General features: G+C 35.8%; 1 protein-coding gene across 6 annotated transcripts in view; it reads left to right on the top strand.

The window, feature by feature from the left end:
• The first annotated feature begins 49 nt into the window (after window positions 1-49).
• The window catches only part of NSD1 (nuclear receptor binding SET domain protein 1), a 132,464-nt gene continuing 114,283 nt past the window's right edge, over window positions 50-18,230 (top strand). For 2 of the 6 annotated variants that reach the window (XM_027867276.1, XM_027867275.1), the window contains exon 1: window positions 55-1,407. In XM_027867276.1, the coding sequence (XP_027723077.1) occupies window positions 460-1,407 (948 nt within the window). In that variant the 5' untranslated portion in view covers window positions 55-459. Of the gene's footprint in view, window positions 1,408-18,230 lie in introns of all 6 variants that reach the window. The other 4 variants (XM_027867277.1, XM_027867279.1, XM_027867280.1 and 1 more) reach the window with 4 other exon arrangements.

Genomic DNA, 18,230 nt, shown 5'->3' with positions numbered 1-18,230 from the left:
GGGGGGGGATCCTTTTTGTGCCACCGAACCAAAGCCCACCCCCCTGCTCAGGTTCCCCATCTAGGGAGAAAACTGGTGCTGAAGGCTCTATTTGTCCTTGGGGGGGCGCTGACTCTTTCATTTGAGAGTCCATCTCTTCACCAAATTCCAGGAAATTTTAATTTTAGAAACCAACTGGCCACCCCCTCTCTCCGAAGCATAGAAAAAGCTACTGTTGGAGACCATGTGCAGGGATCTGCACCACTCTCCTCTCCCAAATGAGCAAATAGTATTGTAGCTTCCCGAGCCCAATTTGGCCTGACGAACTTTTTTCTCCTGTGGAAGTGTGTTGGAAAGGCTTTGAGGAGATGTAGGCCTCTTTAAGTAGTGCTGCCATTTTGGAGAGCAAAGGAGACAGATGGTTCTCTTCACTCCCAGTGATTGCCTTATTTTTGGTTTGCAGGTTGATGTTGGCCCAGAATGGATCAGACCTGTGAACTGCCCAGAAGAAATTGTCTGCAGCCCTTTTCCAACACAGTGGATTTAGATGCCCCTGAAGAAAAGGACACCCCTTTCGGTAATGGTCAATCCAATATTTCTGAGCCTCTTAATGGGTGTGCTATGCAGTTATCGGCTGCCATTAATAGTGGAACATCCAAAATTACTTATGGACAAAATCCTTCATCTTGTTACATTCCACTGCGGCGACTACAGGATTTGGCCTCCATGATCAATGTAGAATATTTAAATGGGTCTGCTGATGGATCAGAATCCCTTCAAGACCCTGAAAAGAGAGATTCAAGATCTGGGTCACCAAATGTTTGCACTTCCTTGAGTCCTGGTGATCCAAGAGCTCTTGCTATGAAACAGGAACCCACTTGTAATGACTCCCCTGAGTTCAAGGTAAAAGTAACAAAGACTGTCAAGAATGGGATTCTACATTTTGACAATTTTGTTTGTATGGAAGATGCAGATACAGATATAGAGTCTGAAATGGACACAGAGCAGCCAGGCACAGAGGATGACAGTATAGACGAAAACTTTGAGAAAACAAGGCAAGACCTAACTAAGACAAATGCTACCTGCAATTACAAGCCCCAATCAGAGAACGGTATAGAAGTGCTCATGGGAATTGAACAAGACAACACAACAGAAAGTTGTGAAATAAAGTCACCAGTTTTACTATTAGCTCCTCAAAACGAAATGCAGAAAAATAAACACAGAACTGCCATGGACAGCAGAATTGAAAAGCCAGAGCTTCACCCAGACCCCTGTTCACTAGGAGATACAAATATTACATTAGAAGAACAATTAAACTCCATAAATTTATCTTTTCAGGATGATCCAGACTCCAGTACCAGTACGTTAGGAAACATGATAGAATTACCTGGAACATCATCATCATCTACTTCACAAGAATTACAATTTGTAAGCAGTTTTTGGTACAACTTAACATGTATTACAGACAACTTTAGAAACTGATAATTGCTAGTAGAGTTGCTGTTGTGTGTCATTTTGTAATTGGAAACCTGTTGGTCATTACTGAGAAGGAAAATCTAATGTATTTTGACTTTAGATACTATGTGCTTGGTTATTTCAAGTGATTTTCAAGAGAAGTCAGGCTTAATTTCAAATCTGCTTGGAAACAAAACTTGACTTTTTGGGGCTAATAGTGTACATTTATTTTAGCTTTTTAAGCAAATAGTGATAGGCTTCACTGTCTGTCAGTGACACATGCTTTTTATGTGGTGTTCAATTTCTTCATTAAGTCAAGCATTTAGAGAAAAGGCTGATTCTTTTTAGTTGAGATAAGGTTGCTGTTGGTGCACATAGAACTACATCTCTTTGGCACAAACCAAAAGCTTCCAGTGTTCACCATGCCTAATAAGTCAGATTACATTTAAAGTTCCTGGTTGTTGCTCTGAATTTCCTGCTGTTGAAAGTGTGACTTTAGAGACAAGGTGCAATTATAGGAACCTCAAGGTAACCTCAAGGTAATTTTAATACTGAAGTAATTGATAATTTTAGTTCTTAAAAAGTAAAAAGTGAATCACCTAGACATTAGTTTAAAAAGGTTAAAAAAGTCTTATTACAAAACCAGTTAATAGTCTGACTGTTGCTGTGAACAGTTGGGCAAATCACTTTTCGCCTCAGTTTCCTAATCTGTCAATGAGAGGGGATTGGACTAGATGATTTTCAAGATTGTGGTTTTGACACTGAAATTTTCTTTGCTCCTTTACTCACTGTCATGGTCATCAGTATTGTAACTAAGAAAGGGTTGCTTTACCAAAATGTGCTTCAGAAATAACCGTTATGGGAAAGGTTTATCAACAGATGATTTGATGGTATGTGGTGATTCTTTTGGGACACTTGTAGAACTCTACCAAATAGCTGAGCTATCCTTTAAAGTTACAGAAGGAGAATGTGGGTGTGTCACTTTTGTTTCTGTTGATTCATATCTTAGATATGTCTCAGCTTTACTTGAAATACTCTGATTCCTTAGTGTGGCTTTGTGTATATGGGTTTATTTCTAATTACTGCAGATCTTTTTTGGGTAACGCTTGAGTATGTTCTGGTGTAAGAAGTTGAAATTTATTGGAATGGATAAGTTTTTGTGTAACCTTGTTGGAAGGCAAAAGAAATAATATTCCTTAGGGTTCATTTAAACTAATTTTTATGTAAGGTTTTATCTTGATTTTCTTGTAAAGCCTGCATTTAAAGCCAGAGACATGTTTTTCTTGAATGCATATGCTCCTTGGAAGGAAGTAAAGGTAAATATTGCGTCCCTTCAAGGAAATAGATCTGTAGGGTATTGGGCAAGCGCTTGTGTGTGTGTTTTTAAGCCATTTGGAGCTATTTCCAGATGTTATACATACAGTATTTGGAATAGCCTGAACTTGTTTGGAAGACATGGAAATTTTAAGTGAAGAATTTAAATTAACTTGAAGACTACTGTGGGTTTAAAGAAGAAGGTTCCAGTCTTAAAGGCCTTTGGCTCAAATGTGGTTGAATTAGGTGGTTCTGCTTTTACTTTTGGCCTTGATCTTTAAATACAGTCTTAAAAATATGAAGGCAATCAATACCTTAGCATTTGGAATAAATCCTTAAGGAAACAGTGTGATATGTGAGATAGGTCTCTGAATTGTTGCTTTCCTAAGTTGTGACAGTCATAGAGTACACCGTTAGTGTAAAGTATAGAAGTTGAAGATATTTGGGGAAAAAACCTTCAAACCAAAAGTGTCTCTTGTTATTTTGATTATAAAAATGATTAACTAATTTCCTTTTTGATTAAAAAAAATACATGGAACTCAGTTTTTATCACTGAAATGCCTAGTTCACCCTACTTGGAATCCTTGGAATTAGATTTTTGAGCCTCTCCTTTCCCAGCAACTGGAATTAAAAGCAACCAATTAATGTAAAATAATGCTGTCAAATATTAGAATCACAGTATTGGAACTGGAAGGGACCTCAGACATCATCTACCCCAACCTCATCATTTTACAAATGAGGAAACTGAGGACCAGAGAAGCTGTGACAAAGATCACACAGCTATTAAGTGGCAGGCCTAGTATTTGACCCTAGGTCCTTTTCTCTTTCTATTGTATCTTGCTGCTTCTGGAGTGAATAACTACATATTTTATAAATTCATAAACTGTTAGAGAGCTTAGAGATCCAGTCCAGTGTTCTCATTTTACAGTGGAGTGAGGGGAGGCCCACTATATAGTTGGTCCTGGCTTGTATAATCACCGAGTGGCAGAGGTGGGACTTGAACCCAAGTATCCTTATGCCAGTGGATTACTTCATATCCTCAATCCGTGATGTTCATGTTGGAATTGAGAAGAGATGATTTAGTAACCTTAATTTACTTTTAAAACAGGAAGATAGAGTTACAACAACAAAAACATGGCCACAGAAATGCTAGGATTTTAGTTGAGAGCAATTTCTACTCCCCATGTCATTGTGTTTTTGAGTATTAAAATATGTGGCCAAGGCAGGTAGTTTCTTTTCCTGGTTTAGATTTATCACTCAAGAGAAAAGAGAATCTGACACTACTGGAGAGTCCAAAGTTACAACTTTGGTGAGAACATAGCCTGTATTTGTATCTGTTGTTACTAAATTAAGACATTTTAGAATAGTAATTGACACTGTTTTAACATTTCCTTTAAAATACTGAAGTATTAGACTCTGTAGCTATGTGTTATAATTCTGAATTATTAAACATAGTTCTCCTTGCACATGTTAGCTACATACTTTAAAACTCAGAGTACTTGGAGAAGAAATGCACAATTCAGGAAAGTATGGCCAGGTTACAGTACGCATTGTTTGAGTGAGTACCTACATGGCTGAGAGCATAGACACATTGAAGCATATGTGTATATGTGCATCTTACTTAAGGATCCTTCGTTGTGTTTTTATTCCTTCCACAGATACAGATCACAACTTTTTCATGTCATAGTTAAAATTTACCAGTCTTACTGAATTGTTGTGACCACAAAGTTCAACTGATGGCCATCTTTTTGGAGATAACTCTCTCTTATCTTAGGTAGGCTGGTCCTCGAACAACAGATATAAGGAATATCCTAGGCCTTTGAAGCTTAGGAGAGGTCCTTCTATGTCAGCATACTTTGCTGGCATAGTCTTTGGGAATTTAAAGTCACCTCTATGGTATGATGCAGTGAAACATGACTTTAGTGGAAGGTGTGTACAACACACACACACAGAGTATTGCTCTTTTGGCATTTAAAACCTTTTACAATCTTGTTCCAATTGCCTTTAAGTTCTGTTACACATTATTTTCCTTTGTGATGCAGCCAAAATGACCTCCTTGCTGTTCTGACATACACTGTTCTCTCTCCCATATCTGGAGTGGACTGTCTTTCACCTCCACTGCTTAAAATTCCTAATTGCCTTTAAAGCTCACCTCAGGTGCCACCTGCTACATGAAACTTTTTCAGTTCCCCTCAGCTGCTAGTGTTTCCATCTCTTGCTATAGGTTTATTTTGTATATATTTATGTTTACATTTTGTCTTACCTGTTAGAGTAGAAGCTCCTTGAGAGCATGGACAGAGGAGGATTTTTGCTTTTCTATCCTCAAGGCCTAGCTTAGTACTTGGTACATTGTAGGTTTTTAGTAAATGCTTAATGATTGATTGAAGCCAAGGTTATACAGACTTAAAAATAGACAATTACTAAATATTTATTGAGCAGTTATATGTGGTTAGTGCCTTAACTGATGATGTAGTACCTGCCTAAAAGGAGCTTATTATATACTTAGGAAGATAAGACTAACATATAAAAAGCAACTAGCAGACAGTGCCAGCCAATGTATGGTTAAAGTACTATGTAATTTATTATTATTATTATTATTATTATTATTTTACCTTTGATTACGTTGGTACAGAGAACTCCTGATACATATCAACAACTGGTCTGTAATTTGTTGTCTTAGTGAGTTGCATGAGGCCCTGGAAGGTTAAGTGATTTTAACCAGAGTCCCACATCTTGTATGTGTTAAAGGCAGGGCCCGAGTATGGAGCTTCCCAAGTCCAAGGCCAGCCCTTTTTGCTATGCTGACTCTGAAACTGTGTGAGCAAGACTCTATTTGCTAAAAGACTTCAAAAAAAACATCCCAAACCTGCAGTGGTAGAGAAAAACCTCATGGAAGGAAGAGGTGGGATTTGGAAGTGGGAATGGAGGGTGCTTGGGTAGGATTTGACTAGTTTGAAGGGATCAAGGATAGCAAGACTCTATGGCCTATTCACAGGACAGTAAAAACAGCCTGATTATAGACCCGGTGCTTTTGCATAATTTAGATTAGGAAGGACTTCAGAAACCATGCAGAGGAGTCATTTCAGGTTTTTGAGTGTGGGAGTGACATCATGAAATGAGTGCTTTATAAATATTTTCCTGGCAGTGGATGTAGAAGATGGATTAAGGATGGAAAAGCCTGGAAAAAGTAATCTGGCCTCTTACAGTAGAAATGGAGGAGAAGAGGCTGGACTGAGACATATCTAGCTGTTAGAGCACTCTTACTGATGTTAGGTCCTTTTTTTTTTTTTTAAAGTTCTGATATTGGTAACTGGGTGGGGAAGGAAGAGGATATGTATAAAGAAAGATGGCCCTGGTATCCAGCTTTGGTTGGAACAATGGAAACAGAATGTTGAGGGGGAAGTGCCTTTTAGATGAGTAGAGGAAGATGATGAATCTTAGATGGATTGATGGAGTTTTTGACCTGAATTTATACGAGTACATTTATCTAAAGGATTCTTGTTAAAAACTTCATAATTTCCAGGTGTGCTGAACAGAGTTGGTCATATCTGGTTAATTCTTAGTTTTTACCTGCCTTAGCATAATCAATAAACATTTTGTGATTGCTTATTGTGTGTAAGATAATGTATTTATAAGCTCTGGGGTTATAGAAAGGTTTGGATAAGACCCTCTTCTTACCTTGGAGCTTCCTTAGGTATTATTTATCATCTTATGATAGAGATCTACCTAGTGAAATTTCAAGTCCCTTCTTATTTGCAAATCTTGTTTTGCTATTAATGATGGTTGGTTCTAATTCCCTGGTTAAATAGCATCATTACCCTGGGCAGTGAATAACTTGGCTTCTTTCATTGAGTCTTCTTATTTTATTCAACCTAAATAATTTGCTGTTTGACCCTTATTATTGGTACTTTCAGCCTTTTAGTGTCTCAACCTTGCCAAAAGTCTTAGATGTGAATATTGCATAAACAACCCTTGAATTGGAGTGAGGTCAAGGAAAGGTGGAAACCCTTTTTTTGTTTAAGTTTTAAATTTATTTATTTTTAGTTTTGAACATTCACTTTTATAAGATTTTTAGTTCTAAATTCCCCCCCCCCTTTCTATCCATCCCTCCCCAAGCTGGCATGCAATCTGATATAGGCTATACTTGGATGATTATTTTAAACGCATTTCCACATTAGTGATGTTATGAAAGAAGAATCAGAACAAAAAGGAAAAACCATGAGAAAGAAAAAACAAAAAGCAATTAAAAAAGAAAATAGTATGCTTCCATCTGCATTCAGACTCTATAGTTTTTTTCTCTGGATGTGGATAGCATTGTACATTATGAATCTTTTGGAATTGTCTTAGATCATTGCATTGCTCAGAAGAGCCAAGTCTATCAAAGTTAGTCATCGGACAATGTGGCTGTTACTGTGTACACTGTTCTCCTGGTTCTACTCACTTCATTTAGCATTAGTTCATGCAAGTATTTCCATGTTTTTCTGAAGTCTGCCTGCTCACTGTTTCTTATGGACTAGTAGTATTCCATTACATTCATATACCACAACACGTTCAGCCATTCCCCAGTTGATGGGCATCCCCTCAATTTCCAATTCTTGGCCACCACAAAAGAGCTGCTGTAAATATTTTTGTACATGTGGGTCTTTTTCCCTTTTTTATGATCTCTTTGGGATCTAGACCTAGTAGTGGTATTGCTGGATCAAAGGGTATACATAGTTTTATAGCCCTTTGGGCATAGTTCCGAATTGTTCTCCAGAATGGTTGGATCAGTTCACAACTCCACCAACAATGCATTAATTAATGTTCCAGTTTTCCTCACATCTTTGGAGACTCTTTTTTTGTTGTTGTTGGAGGTATACCTAGTTTACAATTAACAGGACCATTTTGGAAATTCAAACCTGTTAAGGCCCGTAAAGTTTTTTAAAAATTATTTTCTTCAGAAATGCTTTTTTCATTGATAAAGAGTTAAAAGAACCTCAGAGGTAGATGGCCTTACAGACCTTCTAATTGAACCCCCTCATTTTACAGATGCAGTAACTGAAGTTCATAGAAATTGTTAGTTTTCAAGGGTTTCACCATGGAATAAATGATAGGGCACAAATTCAACTGCAGTACTCTTTGCAAATCTTGTAAAACTGAACAAATCACACATACTTCATGTAACTTTTTCTTACTAAGTCTTAATTAGTTTTTGAAATAAAAGTCTATCTCTTAGGTAAGATATTATTTTGTAAGGTTTTCAAATTTTCATATATTTAGTAAAACACTTATCACTCAAACATTACTAGAAGGAAAAAAGGGATCTATTTTAGAGTATAAACAATTAACATTTGCACATTGGATTAAATTAAGAATAATTACAAGTTATATGATATTCCCTTATATCCTGGTAAATGTCTAAAGTAGGTTTTGTTTTGTTTTGTTTTGTTTTTTTTGCTATATTTTATGAATGCATATTCCCTGTGTCAGCTCTGATTTCACCTATTGCTGTAATTGGAGCTGTTCAGTTCTCCCTGGTGAAAGTAGGCAATGTGCAGGTTATGTTTATATCCAGTGAAAATAACACTGGGGCTATTAAGACAAAACTATTTGCCTAATATTCGTTGGGATTTTTGTTCCAGAAGACCTCTTTTGACGTGATCATGGTTCAAATAAAATATTTTTTGATTTTCTTGAAAGATATATGCAGGAACTACAATTACATCATGTCAGCTCCAGAAAAATCAGAGAATAATGGGGAGATGACACTCAATTTTTTAAACTATTTCCAAAAATTGAGCTTGGCTTTGCACAGACGTTTTTTTTTAAAGTATAATAATTAATACTGCTAGAATTTGATATTAAAATTAATGGTTAATATGTGGAGTACCATACCATTTTTAAAGTCTCTTGCAAGGATTTATGGAAAACTTCTAAATGCTGTTCTTTACTACATTCTTATTTAGATTCTGATTTTGGTTACCTATTACTATCCAGCACTGACTCTATCTGTGTAACCTTGAGAAAGTTAATTCACCTATCTCAAACTCAGTTTCCTCATTTGCAAAATGAGGCTGATTGAACTAATTGATCTCTATGGTCTTTGATTGACTATGATCTTGAGATCTTATGGTACATCTTACGCCAATTTTGACAGTGATAATACTGTATTGACTTGAGTAAAATACATAATGGCTGTAGGGAAGATTTTTTTTAACTTAGTTTATATAATGAATTTCAGTGGACAACTTATAATGCTAGTGCAGAAATTCTATTATTGATTTTGTAAAATGAATAATTATCAGATAGTGGCCTCCTGATTATGTAGAACCAGTTGTTACTCTTAAACTGAATGACTAAAAAGAATGATAATTCTAGAAGATAACCCTTATTAGCAGAAATTTTTAAAAAAATGAAATAAATTCCATTAATCTGGAATTTTAAAAAAAAGTGGCAGAACTTTTTCCCTTCAAGGCAAAAATCAATTTTCAGGCTTTATGATAATATCATTACCAATCACAATCCCACCTAGTTCTTTGAAGTCTCTTAAGTCTGAGCAGTATCAATTGATTTGTTAAATGACCTCGTGGGTTCATTCCAAGATTCTTGAGATACATTCAGAATTTTCAAATAAAAATTAACTTCAGCGTAGTCTTTAGTGTTACATATGTAGTAGTGTTTTGAGCTTTTGAAATGGTAATCCAAGTGTGATAAACTATTGTATTAATCAGAATATCCCATTTCCTGACTGTTCTAGGTAAATTAGTTTATTATACTATCTCAAAACTAGTTGCAGTCATCAATGAGTCTTTCTGGGAGTGAAATGAGTGTTACTTTATTTCTTTGTTTTGCTCATAAAGCTAAAAATCTTTATATTAGTTTATCAAACTTTGTGAATTTTTTTAAACTTTATTTTCTGTCCCTCTTACCTCCTCCCTTCAAAAAGAAAAAAAAAATAAAAACAGTTGTAATAAATATGAATAGCCAAGCAAAACAAATTCCAGGATAGGCTATGTCCAGAGAGACTCTAGTCTATCACCTCTGTCAGGATGTGGGCGGTACTCTGATATTGTGGTTGGTTCATGTCTTTCAAAGTTTATCTCATTGTATAAATTGTTGTTCTAATTCTGTTCATTTCACTCTGCATCAGTTCATGCCAGGTTTCTCTGAAATTGCTTCTTGTCATTTCTTATGGGGAGCAATAATATAACATTTCATTTGTATACTGTAATTTGTTCAGCCATTCCCCAATTGATTCTTAATTTCCAGTTCCTTACCACTACAAAAAAGAGCTGCTATGAATATTTTTGTATATAAGGATCTTTTCCCTTTTTCTTTGATCTCTTTGGGAGTATAGGCCTAGTAGTGCTGCTGTTTGTGATATTTTAAAGTATTTCTTGGGAAGAGGATGATATAATTTTATATACAGAGGATGCATGTTTTTTATTATGTTACTGTAACATAGACTTTTAAATTCCTGATTTTTTTAGTGCTTACTTTTTGTATAGGGAGGGGAATTTATACTAGATTCTGAGAGAGATAAAAATTGTAAAAATGACATTTCTTGCCCTCTTAAGAATTTAATATTATTTAATAGTACTATTAAAACTGTTAATTTAAAGGGGATTATGACATTTACATAAGTGTAATATAAGTTAGAATATGATAGGGTGCATAGAGTGGTCAGAAATTGGGGTAGAATGAATTACTTCTGACTGCAAGAAATAAGGAAATCTTCGTGGAAAAAGTATTCCCTCATCAGGATCTTGAAAGAGTAGTGGAACAAGTAGAGATGTTCAAGGAATATATTCTAAGCAGGGGGATGGACAGACTTTGGCATTCTAAACGCAGTAGTTTTAGAATTTTCAGTAGATTCTTTTGAACAGCTTCACTGGTGACAAACCTTTCCTTGAAGGTAGCATTTGATTTTTAGAAATGGCGAGTTACTAAAGGTCGTGTTTGATATCTAATGTGCAAAGTCATCAAACCCGGGAGTAGCAGTTAAAAAAATTTTTTTAAAAAAATTTTTTATTTTTAGGCAATTGGGGTTAAGTGACTTGCCCAGGGTCACACAGCTAGTAAATGTCAAGTATTTGGTCTGAGGCCAGATTTGAACTCAGGTCCTCCTGACTTCAGGGCTCATGCTCTATCCACTGCACTACCTAGCTGGCCCAAGCATTTTTTGTTCTCAAGTAATGAGACTGATTCTTTTGTCAGGCTCTTGAACAGTTCTCAAAAGGAGCCCACACTTATTTGAGCAATTTGAGCATCATTGGAATAAGGATGTGGGAGCATCATTGGAATAAAAGTTGGCCTTCCAACGGAACCGCTCTAAAGGATTTGTCTCATTGGTTTTGTGATTCCCTTTGCTATCGCATATTGAAATCTGTGCTGTCTATGTCTTCTGATTCTTCTCTTTTTGTAAGTGGTCCAGGGAGTCTACTCAGTGATCTAGAGGTTTTCCTTTTATTCTACAGATACAATATTACATTCTATCTTTACATCTCTTTTCCCTTGTTTTTGCTGTATGACTGGCTCACTTTTTCTAGTAATATGTGTCTTTGATCATATCTTTTTTAGAACAGGTTTTTCTTATTTCTATATTTTGTTTTGATAAAACAGACACTTCACAACAAACCTCAAACAAAGTATGTTCCTGGAAGATAGTAATTTAAATAGTGATAGTGCATGACACTTTCCACTTTTGTAGTTTTCTGTTAACAGAAAGGAAGACTGTGAGCTTTAACCTGAGTAGTTGAGTTCCATTATTGTCCCTGGAATTAGATGTGAATTTTGTTGCCTTTTAGTGTCATTTTTGTTTACATTGATGTAGTCATCATGCATATTCTTTTGGCTCAGCTTCTTGGATGATGTCCTTTAGTCATTTTTTTGTGTAGATCCGCACTGGTAAATATGTAGCATAGTTTCCTTTCCATTGAGTACCCTTTGGGTTACCTATACTTTCTATTATTCTGAAATCTTATTAACAGCCATATTAATTTTTATCATTAGAGAATATTATTGCTAAAAAGAGTTTCACAGAATGGAGTAGTTTGGGATCATTGAAAACTGTATAAAGTTCCCAAATGCCTACTCTCCTCTCCAGTCCTGGACCCAGCTCATTGTCTATCTACAGCATCTGTTCAAGATATGTAAACTGGGCTGTCATCAGATGTGCCATAATTTTGACAATTTCATCTACTTCTGATTTTTCTACTGTCAGTAGTTAGGGAGAGCACTTAAGAGAAGCAGGTTCTATTTGCATTTTACAAGTGGAAAAAGTTCTAAGTGATGAGTTGCCCTTGTGGCTCTGTGGCGCTTTTGTAGCAGAAATCATTGGACAAACAACTGACTATTGACAATTCTTCCTTCTCTATCATTAATTTTATTTTATATGTATTTAGTACTGTCTTACCATAAACTTTTTTATATTTAGTTAGGATGGTTTTGCAAATTGTGTCAACAATAGGCTTTTTTAAACCTCATCCATATTTCACTTCTGTAATTAGCTGGTAGACAGTTGAATGCACACATGAAATATAGCTTGCTTCATATAGTTTGTTAAATGTTGTGAAAGATTTCCCAGGTGACAACACAGGAAGACTCTTGGAAAAATAAAATGTGTTTGCATTTTTGACTCAGTGTGTACCTCTGTATCTTAACTGATGTGGTGAAAGAGGGCACTTTGTTCATACCCCTTATAAAGGTAGGATTTATCATTTAAGTAGATGTGTGACTTTAAGCTATTAACTTCACCTGACCCTCAGTTTCTTCTTCTGTAAAAAGTGAGAGAGTGGAGAACAGATCAGAAGTTTACAAACTTGCTTTGTGTCTAAGAACCAACCTCCAAATTTAGGGGTAAGCAAATTTTTCAGGTTTCATAGTTTGATGTTTAACAGTGTCCATATATTTTTGTCAGAAGTAAATAGTGTAATTAGATTATAGTATACAGAAAAAAATTGAGTCTCCCTGGTCTCTTCCAGCCCAAAAGTTAGTGGCTATTTTCAGGCCTAATCGCACTTCTAATTGGCACAGAAGCTTTGACCTCCATTTCTAACCATAGCTAGTTTGCCTCTCCTCAGACAGCCTGGTATAGTCCTTTCTCAATACTCCCACCCTCTCTCCTGAGGCACCCCTCCCCCCCCATATGGTGTCAGACGGCATGGATGCCTGATCCACTTTGCCTTTTGATGCTCAGGATTTCTAAGCTCAAGTAATCTACCAGCATCGGCCTCCCCATTTGAGCAGAGATTTAACATCTTAAATGAGTTTAAGGGCATTTTGACCCTTAGATTCTCTTTTATAAGTTGCTTCTGACTCCATTAAGAGAAAAATCTGTATACTTAGCTTATCCTTGGACCAGAGGGATTGATGAGGTAGGGAGTGAGGTGCCACCTAATCTCACAGTTTTCAGGCTAAACAGTTTCTTCTATTACTCCACCCCCCCCCCTTTTTTTTTCACTTCAAAATAACTCACCCTTCACTAAAATTGCTCAACTTACCCAGAAACAAGCATATTTTCTTGTTCCCTCCCATATACCTTCTCTTTGGAAAAGGGAAACAGTTTCTAACTCCTGCCCTCTCCATCATCTAACTCTCAAGTAGTAGTCTCATGGTAATATTGATAGAGGTGGCATGTTCACCTGGTGGCTGGAATTTATTGAACCTTTTAGTAGTTGATCTCAAGTTCCTTCTGGCTATAAAATTCAGTTCAATCCTTATTAGTGTATCTTGATTAAATTATAAAGACTACACAGTGCAAATCTGACAATATTTTCCTTAAACTCCATAAATGGTCTTCCAAAGCAGTGATACTGGGTCTTTTTTTTTTTTTTTTGGTGGAAAAGCATATTTGTTATGTTAGGACTCAGATGATAAAATTCTTTTGTAGGAAATTATTGCTTTTCAGGTGAAATTTTCCAAATGTAAAGTCTATTATTGAAATATAAAGCATTTGGTTACCCTAGTAGTATTTTTGACCTTCAAATCTGTTGTCAGATGGGCTTCAGAAATAGATTTTTTTGATGCCTCTGTTAGGAAAGCAGCATGCTTACAGTGGGAGTAGTGTCAAAGTAGGGGTCAGGAGAGACCTTGTTTTGAAATCACCTCAAACATTTGTGTGATCATAAGCTGCTTGACTTATATAGAATGGAGATAGTAACACTTGTACTACCTAGTTCAATGAACTATCTGATTTTCAAATAAGGAATATATAAATATATATATGTCATATATATGAAACAGTTGGCAAATCTTAAAGCACCATACATAGCTTTTATTTTAGCTTGGTGAGTGGAACAGAGGATTTGTATAGAATTCACTGATGTGATGAAACTATTCTCAGCTCAGAATTTTCACAATATTAACCTCTTGGTTTAAAACACTGCAGAAAGCTTTTGTATACTTTGTCATTTGAGTCTCATATCTACCCTTCGAGGTAGTAAAGGACAGGTTTGATTTTCATCATTTTACAAATGAGATTGGGACCTCTAAAGGCTGCAACTTTCCGAAAGGGTCAACTGATTACTTCAGTATTAGGACCCAGGCTTTCTTTTCAGTGATCTTTCTACCAGATGATACTATTTTCCACTTTTATTTTTTTCTTTCAAAATTTTGTCATTTTTCATTTTGACATCACCTTTATTTCTTTTTTTAGGCAGTTGGGGTTAAGTGACTTGTCTAGGGTCACATGGCTAGTGTCATGTGTCTGAGGCCACATTTGAACTCAGGTCCTCCTGACTTCAGGGCTGGTGCTCTGTCCACTGTGCCACCTAGCTGCCCCTATCACCTTTATTTCTTAATATATCCTTTCCCCTCTCTCATCCAGAGTGTGATCCCTTACAATAGTAGGAGAAGAAAAGTTGAGTAAAACTAATACATAGTCGGGGCAGCCAAGTGATGCAGTGGATAGAGCTCCGGCCTTGAAGTCAGGAAGACCTGAGTTCAAATGTGGCCTTAGACACATGACACTAGGCGTGTGACCTTGGACAAGTCACTTAATCTGGATTGCCTTGCCAACAAAACCCAAAAAACTAATACATAGTCACGTCAGATAGTGTATGCGGTGTTCCACATCCATTAACCCTGCAGAAAAGGGGAGGAGGTGCACTCTCACCTCGTCTTTAGAGACAAACTTTCTAACTTGGTTTTCAAAGTTTCACTTCTGGAGCTCCAGCTGGCCAAAATGTAAGTTGAAAAATATGAACACTGTAGAGATTTTCTTTTTAGTGTAAATAAAACCATAGTTTTTTTATGTTATTTGGTCTTCTGTCTTCACAGATGTCTTTTGAAAAAGAAAAATGTGCTTATTATTGGTATGAGGAATATATGCACAGGGTCAATAAAATAATTACCTCCTTATAATTGACTTAGTGTACTTATACTAGCCATTAATCAGGTAATGCAAACAAGAAACTTTAGACAGTATTCTCTATTTTCTCTAAGTCTTTGTAACTCTTAAAAATTATAGTTGTATTGTGGAATGTACTCTTCATTCTTTTTAATATCCGAATGAGGCATGTTAGTACTTGATAACACAGACTGTATAACTCTCTTGCAAGTTCATAGGTCATATTACAGAGGAAAGAGCACTAGCTCTGGAGTTGGAGAACCTGAGTTCAGACCCTGGTGCTTACTACTTGTATGATTTTGGACAAATCACTTAAGCTTCTGCTGGTTCAGTTTCTTCACCTCAAGGACAAGGTATTTGGACTAGATGACTTCCGAAGTTTCTTCTAGGACTAAATTGGTGATTTGAATGGTCTATGACTTCCTCTATAAAGAATAAAAGCCCAGTCCATTGATGGCATTAGAATTGTTCATTTCCTTTGAAAGTAGCATGAATTCACAAGAGGGCTGTTTGAAGTCTTGGGTTTGAATCCCTGTTCTGATAAATTTATCGTGTGACCTGTTATATGAAAAATTCATTGACTCAACAAGTATTTTTTCCTTTTTTTTTTTTTAAATGTTTTATTGTGCATTGTTATGTTTATTATACTTTTTGAAACATCCTTCTCACTTTCCATTTATTATTCTTCACATCTTCCCCCCCCACTCTTGTAGCAGATTGGTACAGTCAGAAACAGATCAACAAATTGTCCATGTGTAAAAATGTATGCATCATTCCACATCTGCCCAGAGGCCAGAGACGTGCTTGATCGTGTCCTTCTCAGTCATGCATTGGTCAGAGTTCTGAAGTCTTTTATGATGTTTTCCTTTACATTATTGGGATTATGTAAATTGCTTTACTGGTTCTCCTTCACTCTTTATCAGTTCATAAGTATCAAGCATGTCTCAATTCTTCATATTTATAATCTCTTAAGGTACAATAATATTTCATTATATTCAGATTATACAGTTTGGTTAGCCATTACTCAATTGTTGGGCGCTCAATTTCCCTTTCAGTTCTTTTCTGTGATAAAAAGTGTTGCCATAAATATTTTTATATCTATGGGACTTTGATTTCAATGAAGAATATGCTTACTCAGTATTAGAATCAAAAGGGGGTGTACAGCTTGATCACCTAGTGTTTATTTAATTTAAATTTTTTTACTTTTTTTAAAAAAAATTTAAATCTATTTTTAGTTTTCAACAATCACTTCCATATGCTTTTGAGTTTAAAATTTTTCTCCCCTTCCCTGCCCAAGACAGTGTGCAATCTGATTTGGCTCTACATATGCATTCCTATTAAACATTTTCGCACTAGTCATGTTGTAAGGAAGAATTAGAACCAATAGGAGGAACCACAAAAAAGAGGAAACAAAACAAAACAGAAAAGAAAAAAGAGCAAATAGTATGCTTCAATCTGTATTCTAACTCCATAGTTCCTTCTCTGGATGTGTATAGCATTTTCCATCATGAGACTTTTGGGAGATGTCTTAGAAGATCCTTGCATTGCTGAGAAGGGTTAAGTGTATCAAAGTTAGTCATCGCATAATGTACTCTTACTGTGTACAGTGTCCTCCTGGATCTGCTCACTTCACTCACCATCCAACTAGTGTTTATTAAGGGGCTACTACATAACAAGTGTATTGTGCTAATCGGTGGGGATAAACAGCCAAAACAAAAAGTCCCTGCTTTCAAGGAAATGGGACTAATGGGGAAGACAACATGCATACGACTATATGTACAAGTATGCTACCTGTAGAATAAATTGGAGTTAATTAACAGAAGAAGGGCCATTAAGGAGGGCTAGGAAAGTCTTTAGTGACTTTTTAATTATAATTCACAAGTTGTTTTCCAGAAGAGTTGGATCAAATTCACAGCTCTACAACATTAGTGTGCCTTTTTCCACAGGGCCTTTGACATTTACCATTTTCATTTTTATGAATCTCTGATAGGTCAGTAAGTATTAAACACCTACTGTAAACAGAGAACTATGCAGTGTGATGAGGGACATACAAAGTTTAGAAAGATATATCCTTACCCTTTATTAAATAATCTCACAGTCTAGTAAGAGGAAGAAATACAATAATACTTATACTGCCTATCTCTAAAGGTTGTTGAAGCAAGCACTTAAAATGTTACAGAAATGTGAGTACTTATCATTTTTTATACTTGAATATTTAAAGGATCTGTGATTTCATCATTTTCAGTATTCTCTGCAGCGATGCACTGATTCACGATTATTAGGTGGGATGGTCTTTGAGGACTATTTTAGCCAACTTGTCAAAAAGCCTCTCTGAAATAAAACAGGCTTGTTCTTGGGTGACGAATATACTGTCAAACAAGCCCCTCCTTAAAAGGCTTTCCACTGTGGTAAGGCCTAATAGAACTTGCACTGTACTGGTTAAGTCCAGTGGGAGTACAAGGATTGAGGCATGTTTTAGATGTTATTTAGTAAAGGAATACTTTGAGTTATTGTTAGTCCACAACGCCCCAGTTTAATTAATAATAGGTATGATGATAGTTTAGGTAGCTCTATTGTGTATTAGTTTATTAGTTAAAACTTTTACCTTGTATTATTGGGTAATTTTCACCAAATAGTGTTATAGTATACCTTTTCTCAGCTCATATAGTCTAACTTGATTAAAAAAAATGAAATATTTATTTTCTTTCTCTTCCATCTTTTTTCCCCCCGCCCCCACTTGGAAAAAAGAAAAACAAAGCCCTTGTAACAAATATACATAATGAAGTAAACCATTTTTCTGTGAAGTCTAACTTATGAAGAGTTCCATGGACATTACAAAATTAAGACTAATTTTTGAAGTCTTAAATGTAGTGGGAACGACTATTTGACTTGTGGTATTAATTCTCTTAGGATTGTCAGGTTGTGTCTCATTTCATTAATCTTTCACTTTTACTATTAGAATGTTTGTGGTTCAGATTGTAGATCAGTACGCAAAAATCTATTTATGGCCAAACTAAGAAATATTTAGCTAGTGGCTGCTGTATGTTCCGTCATAGGTAGCTGATACTAAGTATGTTGATCAAGACATCTTTTAAAGCACACCCATTTACATTCTGTTGTTAGTATTAATTGAACATTTGACTCATTAATTAAG

This window comes from Vombatus ursinus, unplaced genomic scaffold (assembly GCF_900497805.2).
Source record: "Vombatus ursinus unplaced genomic scaffold, bare-nosed wombat genome assembly UNPS02014785.1, whole genome shotgun sequence".
NCBI classification, from domain to species: Eukaryota; Metazoa; Chordata; class Mammalia; order Diprotodontia; family Vombatidae; genus Vombatus; species Vombatus ursinus.
Note: the sequence above shows the minus strand (reverse complement) of the source record. Positions and strands in the feature narration are given on the sequence as shown.